Source organism: Poecilia reticulata, chromosome 1, assembly GCF_904066995.2.
Source record: "Poecilia reticulata chromosome 1, P_reticulata-male-v2, whole genome shotgun sequence".
Classification (NCBI taxonomy): Eukaryota; Metazoa; Chordata; class Actinopteri; order Cyprinodontiformes; family Poeciliidae; genus Poecilia; species Poecilia reticulata.
Window position 1 is genome coordinate 10,992,805 of NC_088830.1, and position 17,830 is coordinate 11,010,634.

General features: G+C 38.1%; 1 protein-coding gene across 1 annotated transcript; it reads left to right on the forward strand.

Annotated features, from left to right (window-relative positions):
- Positions 1-2,832: 2,832 nt before the first annotated feature.
- On the forward strand, positions 2,833-17,795 carry tmed1b (transmembrane p24 trafficking protein 1b). Its single transcript, XM_008405359.3, has 5 exons — positions 2,833-3,128; positions 5,048-5,145; positions 5,261-5,450; positions 16,307-16,474; positions 17,096-17,795. The coding sequence occupies exons 1-5, from the start codon at positions 2,931-2,933 to the stop codon at positions 17,144-17,146; spliced, it is 705 nt and encodes a 234-aa protein (XP_008403581.1). The 5' UTR covers positions 2,833-2,930; the 3' UTR covers positions 17,147-17,795.
- The last annotated feature ends 35 nt before the right edge of the window (positions 17,796-17,830 follow it).

A 17,830-nucleotide genomic window follows, 5' to 3' on the forward strand; every position in this document is an offset into this window, starting at 1 on the left:
ACTGTTAGAAAGTCATGACCTATGCTGGTTCAGCAATGACATCTTAAATCATAAAAATACATTTCGTCATTAAGACGAACGCTGGAATTAGACTTACTGTAAGAAGAGTAAGTGATTTATTATGCAGTCGTAGGGGAACGAGTTCATCCTGACATACATGTATCACCATGAGGTCAGACCACCGCACATATTAATGACATTTACTTTGAGGTCTACAAATGTCAACACTTAACATTTTCCATTGCACCAAAACAAATTCCCCGCCAGCAACATAAACATGGTTTGTTCTTATTTTTTCATGGTGACTCTTTGAAGAAGTGACAACCTGCTTACTTCCTCTTGGTTCGAAAATGGACACTTGTTTTCACAGTTAGTGACATAAGGTAATTTACATGGACCAGAGATGAAGCTTCAACTTGTTCAGGGTGTGTGCCCACCTCTATACGACTGACGTGACCCTGAACAGGACACAGTGGGTAGAAAACAGGGGAGTGGATGATTTATATTGATTAACTAACAATTCACAAGAACCCCCACCCCCGACCCCCACAGCAAAATTAAATAAAAGTAGCAATGTATACTTTCATAAAATGACAAACTATATCTAAAGTAGGTAACATTTTATTTGACAGGGTGTGCATAAGACTGACATGACGTTGTCATAAACATGAAGGAGTCTTTAAGGAAAGTCCATTAAAAATGCCAACTTTGCATTAAAGTGTCAATATTTATAAAATAATGCAAAGTTGGCACTTTAAATCTGTCATTTTTTCCCCGAATGACACGTCATGAGAACAGTAAGACATTCATAAAGACTCCTTCATGTTCAGATGTTATGTCATGATTATGACAGCATCATGTCAGCCTTATGCTCTCCCTGTCAAATAAAGTGTTACCAAACACACACTATAGAGAAAGGACATGCAGTGAAGGTGTTTTAGTGCTTAGTCAACCATTTAACCCAGTGGCCTCTTCCCCATCCTCTCACATCCAGCTAAATAACATTTCCTATTTCTAAAAGACAAATTCCCCAGGTGATTTCATCTACCTTTGTTCCCCATTTGACAACATTTCCACCCTTTTTTGATTGCTGCTCTCTGACAATGATGTATGTTGTTTTGCATTAAGGTCACATACATATTTGTTTGGCTTGTGGTTAGTGTTGCGTGCAAAAAAAAAAATAAATCTCTGTTCCTGAAGGTTTGAAGAAGTTGCTATTGTCTTTGATTTCTTCATCAGTTTAATTATCACAATGAGGTGAATGACTGGGATTTCAAGAACCACACAGCCACAAGAAATAATTACTACAAACCTGCTCTGACATCCAAAGTTTTTCCATCATCATTGTGCTTTTGTAATGTTTGTAAGAAAACAACACACATTAGCCCCTTAGCATTTCTCAACATTATCATAACAGCAGTTAACACTTTAGCTTGTTCTTCAGCTTGTCTCCAATGCAAATCTCCCCATCTATTTTATAGTTGAAGGTTGAAAAAGATTCTTGTCTGAAACTTTAAATAGACAACTTAGATTGAAGTTTCTGATTCTATCAGTTTGTTGAATGTTGCCTCAGTGGATTTCATGAGTAACATTACACCTGACCAACGTGGGTGGTCCATTCATTGGTGGACTTTCTGCTGTGCTTTGGATCATTGAATAAACAGGGTTGAACCTAAGGTCACAAAGTGTCTCGTTCATATTGTTGAACTGAAAACTGAAAGAAGCGCCATTCTCGACCCAAAGTCCAGGTTCTTTTGAGTTATCTAGACGACTTACTCCTGATGAAAGAAATGCTATGCCACAAAAGTGTACCACAGCCACCAAGACAAAACAAAAATATCACATTATAATGTGAAGACTATACTCTTCTACCTATATACATCCCATGTATAAAACATATAGTTTCAGACATGTAGTTCATACAATATAAGCAAGTATATTGTTATGTTATGACAGTATACTTATTTATATTATATGAATCTGTTGTGCAAGCTTCTAAAAGATATTGTCAGAACAGTATATTTCTAGTAAAGATGTTTCACATTCAGAAATGCCATCAGTTGCTCTGTTTGTATGTTCAAAAGTTTAGTTTGCTTTAACAGTCAGGATGACACATTAATTTGGAATAATTTTTGGCCAATTTTGTCTCTGCGCCAGATATATCTGTCAGTGTCCCCCTCCAGTCTAAATAAAGCACAGTATGAATGATATACTATCTGGGTCATGATATACTATCAGAAGCTTCCCGTGCTCCTCTAATGGAGTAATTTCAAATGAGATCTCCTTGATCACTTCTGGCTCATTCTTCCTCCTTTCCTTTACTGAACCTTGCGCTATGAGTGCCTGTCCACGTAAATATCAGCAAAAATCTCACCATGACTCACAATGAAAACTTAATCAGTTCCAATAGAAGATGTTTTCTCAGTAGCTTATCTTTACCGTCATTGACTTTATTATGTTACAAGGTAAGCACATTGTATGGTCTAGCAATTAAAACAGTATTATGTTGTAACATAAAAACTTTATTGTTAAAACAATATAGATTTTGTGTTTGTACAATGCATTGTAATTATTTGTCCTTACATTCATACAATATAAATATAAAATTGGAAGAACACAAAATGTTTATTGTGAAAACGAAATATACTTAGTAAAAATGCGTGATATGTTTTATGAAAGTATATTTTTCGTTTGTCTAAGACGTCAGGTCTACACTTCCGCACCATTCCCATCACTCTCCCTTTAAAAGACGTCGGGTTGCTCTGATTGGTTAAGGGCTGCTACTCTTCCTCTTCTGATTGGTCACAACCTCTGCCTTTGTCAGCGGGCATCTGTCCAATCCGAACGTCGCAAAGTTGTTCTGCGGAAGACGGATGCGAGGAAGATGTTTGTAGTCAGATAGCCAAGCGTTTGAGCAAATTTTGACCGTCATGGAGGTTCTCCGGGGCAGAATGAGCTGCAGGGGAGGACTGCTTGGCCTGACTGTAGCCTTCCTGTGCTGCGTGGGCTCCGTGCAGTGTTTTGGGCAGAGCCAAGACAGCGAGTTTACGTTTCTCCTTCCAGCCGGAAGATCCGAGTGTTTCTATCAAACGGCAATAAAGAACGGTACGATGGAGGTCGAATACCAGGTAAATGCTCGGTGGTCAGTGAACACAGTCACTCATTGTCCTCACAAACAGCTACATGCACATCTTTAAGGATTTTACACCAATACCCACTAGTTGAATTAAAGCTTTGTCAATTTCCAGAAGCTGTAATGTGATTAAAATATTTAAAATCGATATTTATCAAACGCAATGTGTATAATTTTTACTCCAAGGAGGACTATACCGTTTACAAAGTGTGTATATTAAACATAGTATAGTGTGTAATGCAGGTTCGTTCATGGAATAGTTTTGAATTCACAAGACGACGAGGGAATTACATAACAATTGCATCTATAAGACATGCTAAGCTAAAAGTAAACATTATCGTGTTTGTTGCCCCAAAATAGTGGAAGTTATATTTGGATGCATTTAATGAATAGAGAGAATAAATAAATGAATAAACAAATCTCATAATTTCCAGTCACAAACTAGAACTTCTCGGCGGTAAATTGTTAATTTCATTGGTGCATAAATACAAACAATTTTTAAAAAAACTTTTCATTTGTGTGAAAGTCCAAATGATTTCTATTATCCAGGATTCCAAACAAAGCTATCAGTATCTGTTAAACTATTAGATACATGTAGTATCCAATACATGTACTCGTTAATGTGAAAGGAGCACGCATTTCTGTTTTGCATAATCCAAAACTTTTCATTTCAAACACCAGGCCACAAAAGGAAATTATTCACTTTTACTACCAAATATGTAGAAAACTCACAACTGTTGAGTATTTTCAGCTTTCCTGCTGTGACCAATATCTCTAATGTTAAAGACAGTTTTAGCTCCACTGCTGTCAGATCTGAGAGGGAGGCGTAAATAAAACTTTTCTCCGTGTTGGTGACGTCACTATAGAAAGAGGAAGTTGAAAAGATTTCACTCGTGCATTTATTTCTCATTTTATTATGTAGTGGTCATTATGTTGCACTGCTTTTCAGTGCAAGTCCTTCTTTTGGAGTATATAGAACTAATTCAATACAACTGACATCTCAAAGCACTGTACTGTATTAAACCCTGCAGTCCGACTGAGACCAGCCCAAATAATAAGGCAATATGATCAAATTCAATTGATTATTTACTGAATGCAAAGGGACAGGGACTTATGTAAAACCCCTGCAGAAGATATAATAATGTTATTGAGTTTTACATTTTCTACACTGCTAAAACACAAACTCGTTCAAAGTATTTTTAGCTTAGTTTTTAGTGCAGATACCTTAGTATACTTGAGATAAGACTAAACAAACTAACGACTAACCTTTCAGCAACATATGGGAGCTTGTTTGTAAGTAAATAATTTTTTAATATTGATTAAAAAATGCTGCTTCAACTGGTCAATTATTTCACGTACAAGACATTTTTCCCATGTTCTAAGGATTTAGTACTTTTTCATCAATTTTAAGAAACTGTTCGCTTAAAACAAGCTCCTGTATTTACTGAAAAGTCACTTGTAAATTTGTTTAGTCTTATTTCAAGCGTGCTAAGATATTTACACTAGAAACGAAACAAAATTCTCTGTAAGATTTTGTGTTGGTTTTTTTTACGGTGTGCCGTCCTTGAATCGTTTTGAAATTGTCACTGTGTTTGTGAATCTACATTTTTAAGAGCTTACTACTGTTGCTTCAGTGTGAATAAAACAGTGGAGTCTTCCTACTCCAGACGGTTGGTTTGTAAACGATGTGTGTGGAGAGCGAACCTTCTGCCAGTAGTTGACATTGTCTGTTTGCTCAGTATCATCTAATAGTTTGTTGAGCGCACGTTGGCCGCGCCTTTCACTGTTTTGGCATTTAGGAAATATAGTTAATAGACGCAGCTGAAAGTGTCATTTCTAAATCAGATTGTGAAACAAATATAACAATTTGTCCCGTTTGCCTCTTTTGACCATACGATCTGCCTGTGGTCCCAGGTGATAGCAGGAGCAGGTATGGATGTGGACTTCACCATCATCTCCCCCCGGGGAGCCCGCCTGATTATCGAGACACGCCGCTCCGACGGAGTCCACGTGTAAGCAGCTTTAAGTTCTTGATCAAGTTTCACATCACCAGCTTTGCCATCTTTTCTTTTTGTTTTCTTTTTAAAAAAAATTTTAAGCTGTTTGTCTGCGTCTCTGTTGTCGCAGGGTGGAGCCCATGGAGGAGGGAGACTACGAGATCTGCTTCGACAACGGCTTCAGCCGCTTCTCGGAGAAGATGGTGTTCTTTGAGATCATCATCGAGGGACAAGGAGGGGACGTGGGAGGAGACGACGAGTTCCCGGGTGTAGAGGAGCCCGACGGGAGCCTGCTGGAATACAAGCTGGATGATATCAGGGTGAGAGAGAAACAGCAGAAGAAGGTCTAGCGCAGTCTTTCTCAACCTTTTTTGGGCCAGCGCCCCCCCTACCCTGTATCCAGGTCCCTCACTGCCCCCCACCAAAGAATTTGCAGGCTACTTTGCACTGACCATTATTTTATCATTAATATTACTATCACTATTGTAGATGTTTTGATTTTCATTAAAAATAATTTCCCAGAGAACAAAAAAGTCATGGGAATAGAAATTATTGTCACAGGTGTCTACGAAAAATGCAATGAACATTCAAGTTAAAATCGGTAGGCCTGACAGCAGCCAATCAGAGTGGAAAAAATATTCTTATTCTGTGCCATTTTCTAGTTATTAAATATTCCACAAAATGACCAAATAAAAGATGTTCAACATTCCAGTTTAAACTTTTAACTATTTGCAAAACGACTGAGCTCTGCAACATTAAACCATGGATAGAACTGTAACTACATTAATCATAACTCTTCTTCTCTTCAGTGTTTGTCAGTTTCCTGTTGCTAGATTTATTTGATCATTTATTGACGCTCACCATCAGTAATCTCATCACCTGCTGCGCCGTCTAATCGTCATGTGTTTCACGTCATGTGTTGATTTTTTCACTGTTCAGCGTCGGATTCTCTGTTTTTATGTCATAATTCACATCTAGTTCGTCGCTCCGTTTTATGTCCCGCTTCTCCTGTTTCAGAGTTTTGTGCAATGTGCTTGTCTTTTTTTTAAGCCCCTAAGGTGCAGGGCGGTCTGGAAGCGTATCGATGGGGAAAAGGCAGACTGACATAAACCTTTTTAAACAACTGAAACAATTTCTGCATTCTGATTATTGAAAATTAAAAGTGCTGTGTTGTTCTATCACCTAAGTTTCATACCGGACCACTTACAGCACCGGTGTTAACGCTATAAAATGTACACCCTCTATCGTGGTATCACCCATGGAGGGATTTCTTTATTTCTTTATTTAAATGGGTTCATTTTTCAGAGGGATACGCAGTGAGGGTATCGTGATTTTAGCTACCAGGAGCAGGAGAGCGGAGCTGCGCCAAGAAGCTAACAGAAGCCAACAAACACTGAATAGAAGAAGAAGAAGAGCTGCCATCGATACAGTTGCAGCCAAGCATGATTTAATGTTACACAGTAGAGTTTTACCAAGTTGCTCAAAGTCTAAACTGGTATTGTTGTGCATTTAAAATGTAACATTTACCTTCGACCAAACGCCCCCCAAAGGCATCCCAGCGCCTTTGTATTTCTTTTATCAAAAGTGAATCTCTTTTCTTTTAATTACAATTGATTTGTAAAAGCAAGAAAAAAAATAAATCATCCAAGAACCAAAAAATACTTTGTGTACACACTACATATACCTCATGTATTGTATCATATCAATATGATATGATATGATATGATACATTAAATCATATTATATCAAATGTTAATTAAGATTAGGACATGGAACAGAAATAAAACCTATAATCAACATGTTATACTGTAAATATACCTATCATCAACATAAAATGCTGAAGAGCGTTTTTGATTTTGTCTGCTGGGTTTGATTTTCTGCTGTTTAATTTCCTCGTCGCCATGCGAGCAAAACTGCAAAAAAAAAAACAGAAAAAGAGAAAAGAGGTGATTTTTGAGCCTAAATTTTGAGCCTAAACAGATGGAGGGTGAACTTGAAAAGGAAAAATACGATCCAAAGTGGGGCATCAGGTCATAGATTGCACTCGGTGAGCAAATAGAAGCATTAATAACTTATTTGGCAGAGCATGACAAATATCAAAATAAGGGAGAAAGAGAAAAACAAATAAAGGGATAGAATACCTGGTGCAGAAGAAAGGAGGCGACCTGTTAAACAGACGGCCTTCGGGGTGATACTGGCTGGAAGGAATAAATGACGCGAAGGGAAAACTGATTGAAACTATACTAATCCTGCACAATTCACTATTTTCACATGTGGCAAAATTAACTGTATGAAGGATGAATGAAATTACATAACAGGTAAAATAAAATAAAAAATAAAGTGGCATTTAATGGGTTGAAGTTTTTGAAACTCGGCTTAGCTGTAGACAGGTTTAAATTTAAACTTAATAAAACTTGAAAATTGAGGTTTATAGCAGACTTGAACTTTATCATGGACTAATCAATATTTTTCTCTCTTATTATCTTATAAAAGCAGGATTTCTTTTCATTTGAAACTTGGTCACCTTAAATGTCTAAAGAGGGAACAGAATTGGTTAATAAATATGAGTTTGTGTTTGATTCAAAGGGAGATTATGAAACGGCTCCAGATTAAATTACGGTTCATTACATTGGTTACAAAATATTCTTGTCTCAAAGACAATTAATGATTCTAAATCTGACGAGGTAGATTTAGACGAGGTAGCACAGATCATCAGAACACTTGATTTGTAGGCCTATTACGTCACAGCGCTGCGTGTATTCTTGTGATGAGGCATCCTAGGTTGTGATGTCATGTACTGCTTTGTTGTGTAATACGGGGGCGGGATATATAACTCCTGTTGGTAAAATTCTGCCACCTTCCAAGACATTTCTAGAGTAGAGAGTTCAGTTTAATACAACAGTTATAGTTACCGTTATGGATTTTTTGAGAGGAGATTTGCAATATTTAATTAGTAACACTGCCGTCCCTGCAATCGAGGAGTATATTTATAATATTCCGGAGGAGAATTTTAATCTGTTGCAGTTGAATGAGAGTGTCACAGAGAGGACCAAAGACCTTTTGGATCACCTGACGGAGATTTTCTCTGCTTTCGTTCGGAACTTACTTGGGAACCTGAAATACGAATATGGCGATATAAAATCCGTATTTGGAAACCAGGTTTCTCAGGCCTTTGCCCAGGCCATGGGGGTCGAGGAGATCATTCAGGGAGAGTGCACCGATGTATTTAACATGCTTTTCTTAAAGCATGTTATATCTGTAGTGAAGTCTCCTATGAATGATTGGAATGAAGACCCCATAGATAAAGACCCCATCGTGGTCCTTAGGCGGAGGTTAGGGTTCAGTTTGTTGGTTCGACCTGTGATCAGTGTCGTCCAACAACTGATACCAGTAAGGCGTCGAATCGAAAAACTGAGGAAGTCCTTTGAGAAGGAGAGAAGGGAGACGATCCAACTTTTTGTTGAGTCGTTGATGCATGAAGGCATCAAGAAATCAAAAACATCTTGGTGTCTTGAGGACCTGAAAGAGGCACAGGAACGCATTGTTGACAACATCTGCGTTAAAATCGAGGGCCAGCTGATCGCCATCCAGCAGAACTGGATTCCAGGCCTGACGAAAAAGGTTTTCAAAGACCTAATGAAGACCTGGGACTGTTCTGCTGGATGGACTCTGGCGTTCATGGAGCATGAGGCAGCTGACGACACCATTGCGTTGTGTCTTTTAAGTGAACTGGAAAAGCGCCAGAAAAAGACGGGCAGTTTTTTTTACAAGATTTTTTTCTGGTGCTGCTAAAATCTTCACCAGGTGAAGATTTTAGCAGCACCAGTGAGGGCCAATACTGTCATATCTCTGTCGATCCTTGCTCCATGAAGCCTCTCTGTGCCTCCATCAGTCCTTTCATCAAGACGCCTCTCTGTGCCTCTGTTGGTCCTGGTTCCAAGAAGCCTCCGTGTGCTGCATCCCAATCTGGGCAAAAAGGTCCCTTAGCCCTCTGCTAAGGGACCTTAGTGAGACCTTAGGCTTCCAGCCACTAGGGCTGGAAGCCTAGTGGGACTGCACTAGGCTTCCAGCTAGTGCAGTCCCAGTGAGCCACAGCCTCCGTGTGTTGATACAAATTGTGATTCATCGATCGGGATTTCCATTCCCAACAGTTGGTAGCAGAGTATGGTTTTGTGTTGACACATGAGCGGATATTGGACTGGCCATTCAGGCGCAGACTTTCCGAAACAGTACTCTGGTGTAGGGCCCACATGGAAGGTAAGGACACTTGTTCCTTAATATACACCATATAAAAAAGTCTTGTAAAAAGACTGCCCGTCTTTTTCTGGCGCTTTTCCAGTTCAGTACTGTTTCTCAGGTCTGTGTAAATTTCAGTTATCAGCCGTTGTCTGTACTGTCTCCCAGGTTTGTCTGCTTGTCACTGAGTTGTCTAAGTTGTCGTTTGTACTGCTTTTGACTGGTCTGTCTAAATGTTTCAAGTTGTTCATAGGAGTAAAGTTACTCAAAGTTAAAAGTTAAGAGTTGAGAGTTTAAAAGTTAAAACTTTATAGAGTTAAAGTAAAAAGGACGATTGGCTTGCTGTGGGAGTTAGCCGCCCCTCCCCCCCTTCTGCCGGACGCGGGGAAGGGAAAGGCTAGGTTTTGTCGGTTTTATCCTCGGGGAGTACTGCCCTCGGAAAAGAACTGGATAGCCAATCTAAGACTTTGCTTGAGAGACGCGAAATGCGGTGAAAGCGGTCCTTCATAGGAAAAAAAGAGATAAGATAAGAGAATAAGATAAAGGTCAATCGCGGTCTGATCCTCTAAAGAGTAATAAGTGAAGTAATAAGTGATAAAAGAGGACAAAAATAGGAGCTGATCCATTTCTGTGTATCTGTCAGCTCTGTGTGTGCTTCTGCCTCTGAGCAGACATTATGTGTTTAATTGTACTCTTTTCTGTTTATTGCCATGTGTTTTAAAACCATGGTCAACATTGGAAAATTATAATCTGTGGGAGGTGTTTGATTTTGTCTGCTGGGTTTGATTTTCTGCTGTTTTGATTTCCTCGGTGAACTTGAAAAGGAAAAATACGATCCAAAGTGGGGCGCCGCATCAGGACATGGATTACGCACGGTGAGCAAATAGAAGCATTAATAACTTATTTGGCAGAGCATGACAAATATCAAAATAAGGAAGAAAAAGAAAAACAAATAAAGGGATAGAATACCTGGTGCAGAAGAAAGGAGGCGACCTGTTAAACAGACGGCCTTCGGGGTGATACTGGCTGGAAGGAATAAATGACGCGAAGGGGAAACTGATTGAAACTATACTAATCCTGCACAATTCACTATTTTCACATGTGGCAAAATTAACTGTATGAAGGATGAATGAAATTACATAACAGGTAAAATTATTTAAAAAAAATAAAGTGACATTTAATGGGTTGAAGTTTTTGAAACTCGGCTTAGCTGTAGACAGGTTTAAATTTAAACTTAATAAAACTTGAAAATTGAGGTTTATAGCAGACTTGAACTTTATCATGGACTAATCAATATTTTTCTCTCTTATTATCTTATCAAAGCAGGATTTCTTTTCATTTGAAACTTGGTCACCTTAAATGTTTAAAGAGGGAACAGAATTGGTAAATAAATATGAGTTTGTGTTTGATTCAAAGGGAGATTATGAAACAGCTCCAGATTAAATTACGGTTCATTACATTGACTTCAAAGTATGTTAGAAAAGGAATAATCACATTTCAGCTTTGGTTTAAAACCAGATAGCATTTATTATGAAACTGTTTTATTTAATTTGACATGTTTTATTTTCTTTTCATTTTTATTAACATTATTGTTGTTTTTATTTTTTCTAATAACAAACTAACTAACTTACTAACTGCTGCTTTCGAAACACATGCGTGTCTTGGTAGAAAGGCACAAATTGGACATGATGAAACTTTTAAAGTGGATATGATAGTAATTGATTATGTAAAAAACAAACTGATTGGACAACAACTGGCTCACAACATTTGTTTGTCTTAAATTTTGATTCAATTGATACAGAAATTCACGTCCAACAAAACATTTGATTTTAAACCCAATGACATCTTACAGTACTGCACAATCTTTGTCTACATGTTTTGCTCCTCTGCCTAAATTGATCAATTTTTCTTTTGTTGGTTCAAAGTAAACATTGACACGGCCTTTTAGGAGAGCAATCCAAATTCTGATCTGAACTCTTTAAAATAATAAAACTTTTGGCCTTTGCAGTACGGTTTTAGTTGGACATTTTAGAAATATGTACAGAAAAAGAGTCTCTGAAAAATATTTCTGTTAACAATAGAAATGTTGTCAGAAATGTTTGTTTTCTATTTACATAAGAAAACAAAAGGGGGAAATGGTAAATGATAAACATAAGGGTAAATGATTAACACAAAACATTTCTGATAAATCTTTACATTTAGAACATCTCATAGTCTACTTTCAACTCTAGACAGAAGATTTGGGAAACTTGTGACACACCCTGTAATATTTTAGTTTAGAGAAAAGTAACAAATGCAAAAGTGCTTTCAAATTTTTTAATTATATCAACAAGGGGTGAAGAAGAAATAGACTCTAAAACAGTGTTTCTCAACCTTTTTTGGGCCAGCGCCCCCCCTAGCCTTTATCCAGGTCCCTCACCGCCCCCCCACCAAAGAATGTGCAGGCTACTTTGCACTGACTATTATTTTATCATTAATATTACTATCACTATTGTAGATGTTTTGATTTTTATGCTTGTTTCTGTATTTATCATCAAAAATAATTTCCCAGAGAACAAAAAAGTCATGGGAATAGAAATTATTTTCACAGGTGTCTATGAAAAATGTAATGAACATTCAAGTTAAAGTTGGTAGGCCTACCAGCAGCCAATCAGAGTGCAAAAATATTCTTATTTTTTTCCATTTTCTAGTTGTTAAATATTACACAAATGAGCAGATAAAAGATGTTCAACATGCCAGTTTAAACTTTGAACTATTTGCAAAATGACTGAGCTCAGCAACATTAAACCATGGATAGAACTGTAACTGCATTAATCATAACTCTTCTTCTCTTCAGTGTTTGTCAGTTTCTGGTGGTCCAGCTCTGTGCTGCCTTCAGGGGAATGGGACATCAGAGTATCATCCATAAAACTTCACCCTCATGGCATTTATTGTGCAAACCAGAGCTTTCAGTGGAAAAACAACTGTTCCAGGTCCTTTTAATACCATACAAATATGAGACAGAAACATGGATTATATCTTTATATAGACCTGTCTATTGATTTATAGATTCATAGTTTTACTGGACAGAAATTACAAAGAACAAATCTGGTTCTTAATCAAATCCTAATGAGTCAAATTAAAAGTGTCATGGAGTCATCAGCCTCATGACATCAACACTCACATGAAAAATAATATTGAAGAAATAAATATATCAAATCTAATTAAAAACAAAAATAAGTGATCAGTTCTTTACTGTTATGGTCTGTAAGATATATTTATTCTCAGTACTAGATGTGGTCTCAACAAACCCATGGCACTTCAACAATATTATTTTACCTTTTATCTGGAAATAGTGTCTGTTTATTCTTGCCATATAGTCTCTGTATTAATTATTGCTCGAAAGGTCTTGCCACACGAGTTTATTCCTCTGTATTTACTTTAGTTTCTTAGTTTATTCTTGCATTTTGTTCTTCATTTTTTCCATTTAGTTTCATTTGATTAGTTTTATCCTCTCTCGGTTTATTGCTATGTCCACTTTAGTTTCTTTCCTGTTGCTACATTTATTTGATCGTTTATTGACCACCAGTAATTTTCACTCATCACCTGCTGCGCCGCCTAATCGTCATGCGTTTCACATCATGTGTTGATTTTTTCACTGTTCAGTGTCGGATTCTCTGTTTTTATGCCATAATTCACTTCTAGTTCGTCGCTCCGTTTTATGTCCCGCTTCTCCTGTTTCAGTTTTGCGCAATGTGCTCCTCTTTTTTTTAACTCCCTATGATGCGCAGTGTTCGGGAAACGCATCGAGGTATCTCTATCGTGCCTCTTTTAACTCTATCGTGGTATCACTCATGGAGGGATTTCTTGATTTCTTTATTTAAATGGGTTCATATTTCAGAGGGATACACAGTGAGGGTATCGTGATTTTAGCTACCAGTAGCAGGAGAACGGAGCTGCGCCAAGAAGCTAACAGAAGCTACAAACACTGAATAGAAGAGAGCTGCCATCGATACAGTTGCAGCCAAGCATGATTTAATGTTACACAAGACGGTTTTACCAAGTTGCTCAAAGTCTAAACTGGTATTGTTGTGCATTTAAGGTGTAAAGTTTACCTTCGACCAAACGCCCCCCAAATGCATCCCAGCGCCCCCCTTTTGTAAAAATGTCCGCCAGCGCCCCTTGCCGTCCTCTGAACGCCCCCTGGGGGGCGGTACCGCCCACGTTTTGAGAACTGCTAGTCTAGCGTCTAAAATTGCGATGGACGCAACGCGATAGAATGCCAGGTGTTCGTAACGTCAAGAAACAAGACGGTAATAGCGTAAATCCTGTCAAATTGAACTGAAAACCATATGATTTGTTACGAAACGATCCTGAAGGGATAGAAAATATTGACCTCCTGCCAAAGAAGATATCTTGTCTGTTGTCAATGAGGCTCAAGTACAACTCAGATTTAGAAGTTTCAATTTAAAAAAAATGTTTTATGTAGGTAGAGTGAAGTCATTTCTGTTTTGTCATGATATCGCCACAGTATTTGTATAGCTAGTTGAAAATAAAATTGTAATTAAGACTATATAGTCTTGGACACGTTGCATAAGGCGGTAAAAGAAAAACAGGGTTATTAAACCACCACGGAGCGCAGAGTGTGGCACACAGCTGAACTTTGGACTGCAGCTCTAGAAGGAAGGTTTTTTAACAATGATGTCCTCATTGTGGCAGAGGGAAACTACAGAGGCAGCTAGCGAGCCTGCTAGCAATTAATGCTAAGTGAGTAAGCCCTTAAGCTGGATGTTTGCGCGCTTCAGAGTGGTCTGGTTGCTATTTAGACTTGTAATTATAGAGTCAATGCTGCAAACTTTCACATTAAGAGCCTTATACAAAGTGTTTGAACAGCAGTGTGTCTGCATATCCTTGAAAAGCCTTAAAAACATTTAATTCACGCATCTGAAATTATGCCCTCACAATGTCTTACAAAATAGGTTAGCATTAAATGCATTAAGCGCAGATCTTAAATTAGTTAATCCTATGTAGAGATCCTATTCAGATTTCCGCTTTCACACAGGACTGTACTGTTGGATCACAGTTTGAGTCACGCGCAGATATCTTCACTGCATTGTGTGGCTCCAACAGTTAGCTAGATGCTAATATGCGCTCGCTAGCTAGTTAGCTTCTTTTTTTCCAATTAATTTTTTTTTTTTTTACGTCCATCACAGACAAGTGCAGATTTATTTCCAGTTCATCTTTGCCGTTTTCTCACTTCTGTTGTCCTAGTAATTGAAAAATATTTGAATTACTTCCACTACCAAAAGTAACACAAACATTGATGCTGATCTTCAACTGTTAACTGATGAATTTTACATAAAAAATGCAAATTTTTTACCGTTATTTATGTACAGTTCACTCAGATAAGTTAACTTTATATGAGTGTTTTTTTTTAGTTTAGACATGTAAAAAGTTTTGAATTAGCCATAGCATTTTTATTACAGTGTATTCTTGTTGTCTTTCAGTGTAATGCTTTTAGATAGGGAAAATTACAGTTTTGTCATGTCCTCCTCTCTTATTTGATAATGTTATAAACAGTAGGTCAAGCATGTTGGAGGTGGAAAAGGTTATTAAATGATTTGTTTTTACTCCCATTTCTTTACAGATTCGCTGTATTTGACCTTTTTCCGTATAGATTTGTGGAAGCAACGCGTAGAAAAGGCATTGATTTAAATATTACGGCCCCCTCATTAGCAGCACTGTTTCCTGGTAGCAGTTCTCATCTGAAAAGGGCAGTTGTTTTTTTTTTTTTTTTTTTGTCATTTAAAAATGGAAATAATGCACGTCTGATGAATTGTTCCTTTGTCAGGAGAAGGAACACGTTTGGCTCGTGAACCGCAAAAAGCCTGAGGAAGTGGGAAATTTAGAAAGACGGACTAACGCAAAGTCGGTTTTTGGTGTTTACGTGAGACCTGCTGACATTTAGGAAAATGTGTCGTGGCCTTCTGGATGTGGTTAGATGGCACCCAGTTTATGCTGAACTATTGTATGTAATCTTTAGCTAATGGGAACGCGCCTCAGCGGCTGACAGGCTTAGGTAGAAAATAAATCATGATCTCAAAGGCATGCTTAGAAAGCCATAAAAAGTTATTGATGCTCAACCTGCTAAAAAATATGACTAATATTACTAGTTTCTAAAGAGTACCTATGTTTGGACTTTGAGTTTATGTTCTTAGAAATGTGTGAGCAGAGTCATTTGTTTGGGGAAGCCCCTCCAGGACTGTTGTTGGCTATCTATTACTTAGAACCTGTAAACATCTACTGTTTTAGGTCATATTTTAGGTCTATACGTGTGTGTGTGTGTGTGTGTGTGTATGTGTGTATATATATGTAGAGAGAGAGAGAGGAATAGATGCCGTCAGTTAATCAAGCAGACTCAAGGTGTTTGTTTGCGCATCCTTAAAAAGACTTAAATTTGTGTATCTAAAATTAAGGCCTTAAAAGCCTTAGTTTCAAAAAGTGATTTGGCCTTTAAAATGTTTATCACAGATCTTAAATGTTGTCTTAACATGATTGTTTAATCTTGTATATTCTGTTTTTTTTTTGTGGGACTTTTCTGTCAGGTTGTGTTTGAGTCACACTCAGATATCTTCATTGCGTTTTGTCTGAGTCGAGATGATGGAGGCCACCGCTAACTCACTGCTAACACATCCCTGGTAGCTAGCAAGCTGTTTTTTTTGTGTGTGTCTATTGCAGATAAGACCAACTTTATCAACTTCACCAGTTGGCGTGACGAAGGCATTTCCATTAAGATATCGGTCTTAAATTGCAGTCATCATGGTCTTAAGTTTGAGTGAAACCTGCAGAAACTTCAGAACCTGCAGTCGAGACTCGTCCTTGGTGTAGCTATTCTTTTTTTTTTTTCAGCATTAGTTTGTGTGACTTACACGCCGTCGCTCTCTGCTTGGTTTCCCCTCAGGAGACCATGGAGTCTCTGCACAAACGCTTGGAGCGAAGCCGGCAGATGCAGACGGTCCTGCGGGCTTTTGAGGCACGGGACCGAAACCTGCTGGAGGACAACCTGTGGAGGGTCTCGTTCTGGTCGTGTGCCAGTGTGCTGGTGATGCTGTGTGTGGCCCTAACCCAGGTGACCGCCGCGCGACCCGTTCATTCACTGCACATTTTAACCAGACGTTACAAAGTATGACGCGTGCTCATCCTCCTTCAATCCGATTTCACTGATTTTGTACATTCAAGTGATGGTCAGTGTGATTTGACATTTACATATTTTTATTCCACTTTATTAGTTGTAATAAAGTGGAGTGTGTGTTTTGCTCTGGATTTTTTGAATATCTTCCAGTACCAGTGTCTTTTCAAAATGAAACTTTATTGGTTTGAGATGGAGCAAATTTGCATTATTACGCAACTAATTAATTTATCATCCATCCGAATATATATATTTATATATAATCATCCATCATTCATCTATATATCTATATATAAATGAAGGAATGAAAATTTGAGCATTTATTTGCTCCAATACAGCAGACTAAGTGCTGTAACTGCAGCCAGTAGTGCATCTATTTAATACTGACCTGAATAAATATTCATTTAACTAAAACATTTATATTTTAATTTACTGACATCATTTTGTACAGATCTTTTTTTTTTTTTTGGCATTTTCTCCAGGAATCTGCTGCACTTATGCTTCAGTAATGTAAAGAGAAATGCTTTTTTGCTGATTTCTGTGCCCGTCGTCTTTCTGCAGGTCTACACCGTTCGCAAACTGTTTGACGACAAGCGGAGAGTCTGCACATAGAGGAAGTGTGCAAGACAGACGAGTAAACGGACTGTGAGCAATAATGACATTTCATTAAATCACAAAGTGCAACCAGAAGGTGAAGAGGTATGACAATGTGGAAGTTGGGTCAATTCATTTTGTTTAGTGCCTTTAATGCCACGTCTGGCCCACAAACCGATAAGGAAATGCGCGTCAAAGCCGTCCTACGCCTCTGAAGCGGGGTGAAGGGGTCGGGATTTTTTGGTGAAGGTAGACGGTTCGCCTAGCTGCCACGTTGCTGGATATTAATGAGAGGATAATAACGTGCAATAGTGTTGACTCTGCAGCTGCGTTTGTTTTAGTTGGTCTCGGAGTTGATTGTGGTGTTTTTCTTTTTAAGGGTCCTGTTTAATGAGTCACATTTGTTTTTTTAGTCTTTTGGCGCGTGTGGGAATTAGGGAAACTTTCACAAACTGACTGCCAATCGCACGTCTGGACAATGTAAACACACCGACTGCGTTTGTGTTTTAAACTTCAATCACGTGGTTTTCTTTCTGTCAGATGACAAAAGTGTCCTTTTTGTTCGTTACAGACGCATTTTATGTTTACATGTCCTGTAAGATGTAACAAATCAGCTTTTGGTGAAAGACGTTCATGACAATAAAAGCATTGTTTTACACTGAAAGAACGCAGAGCTGAGCCGTTTTTGCTTTTCGCCGTATG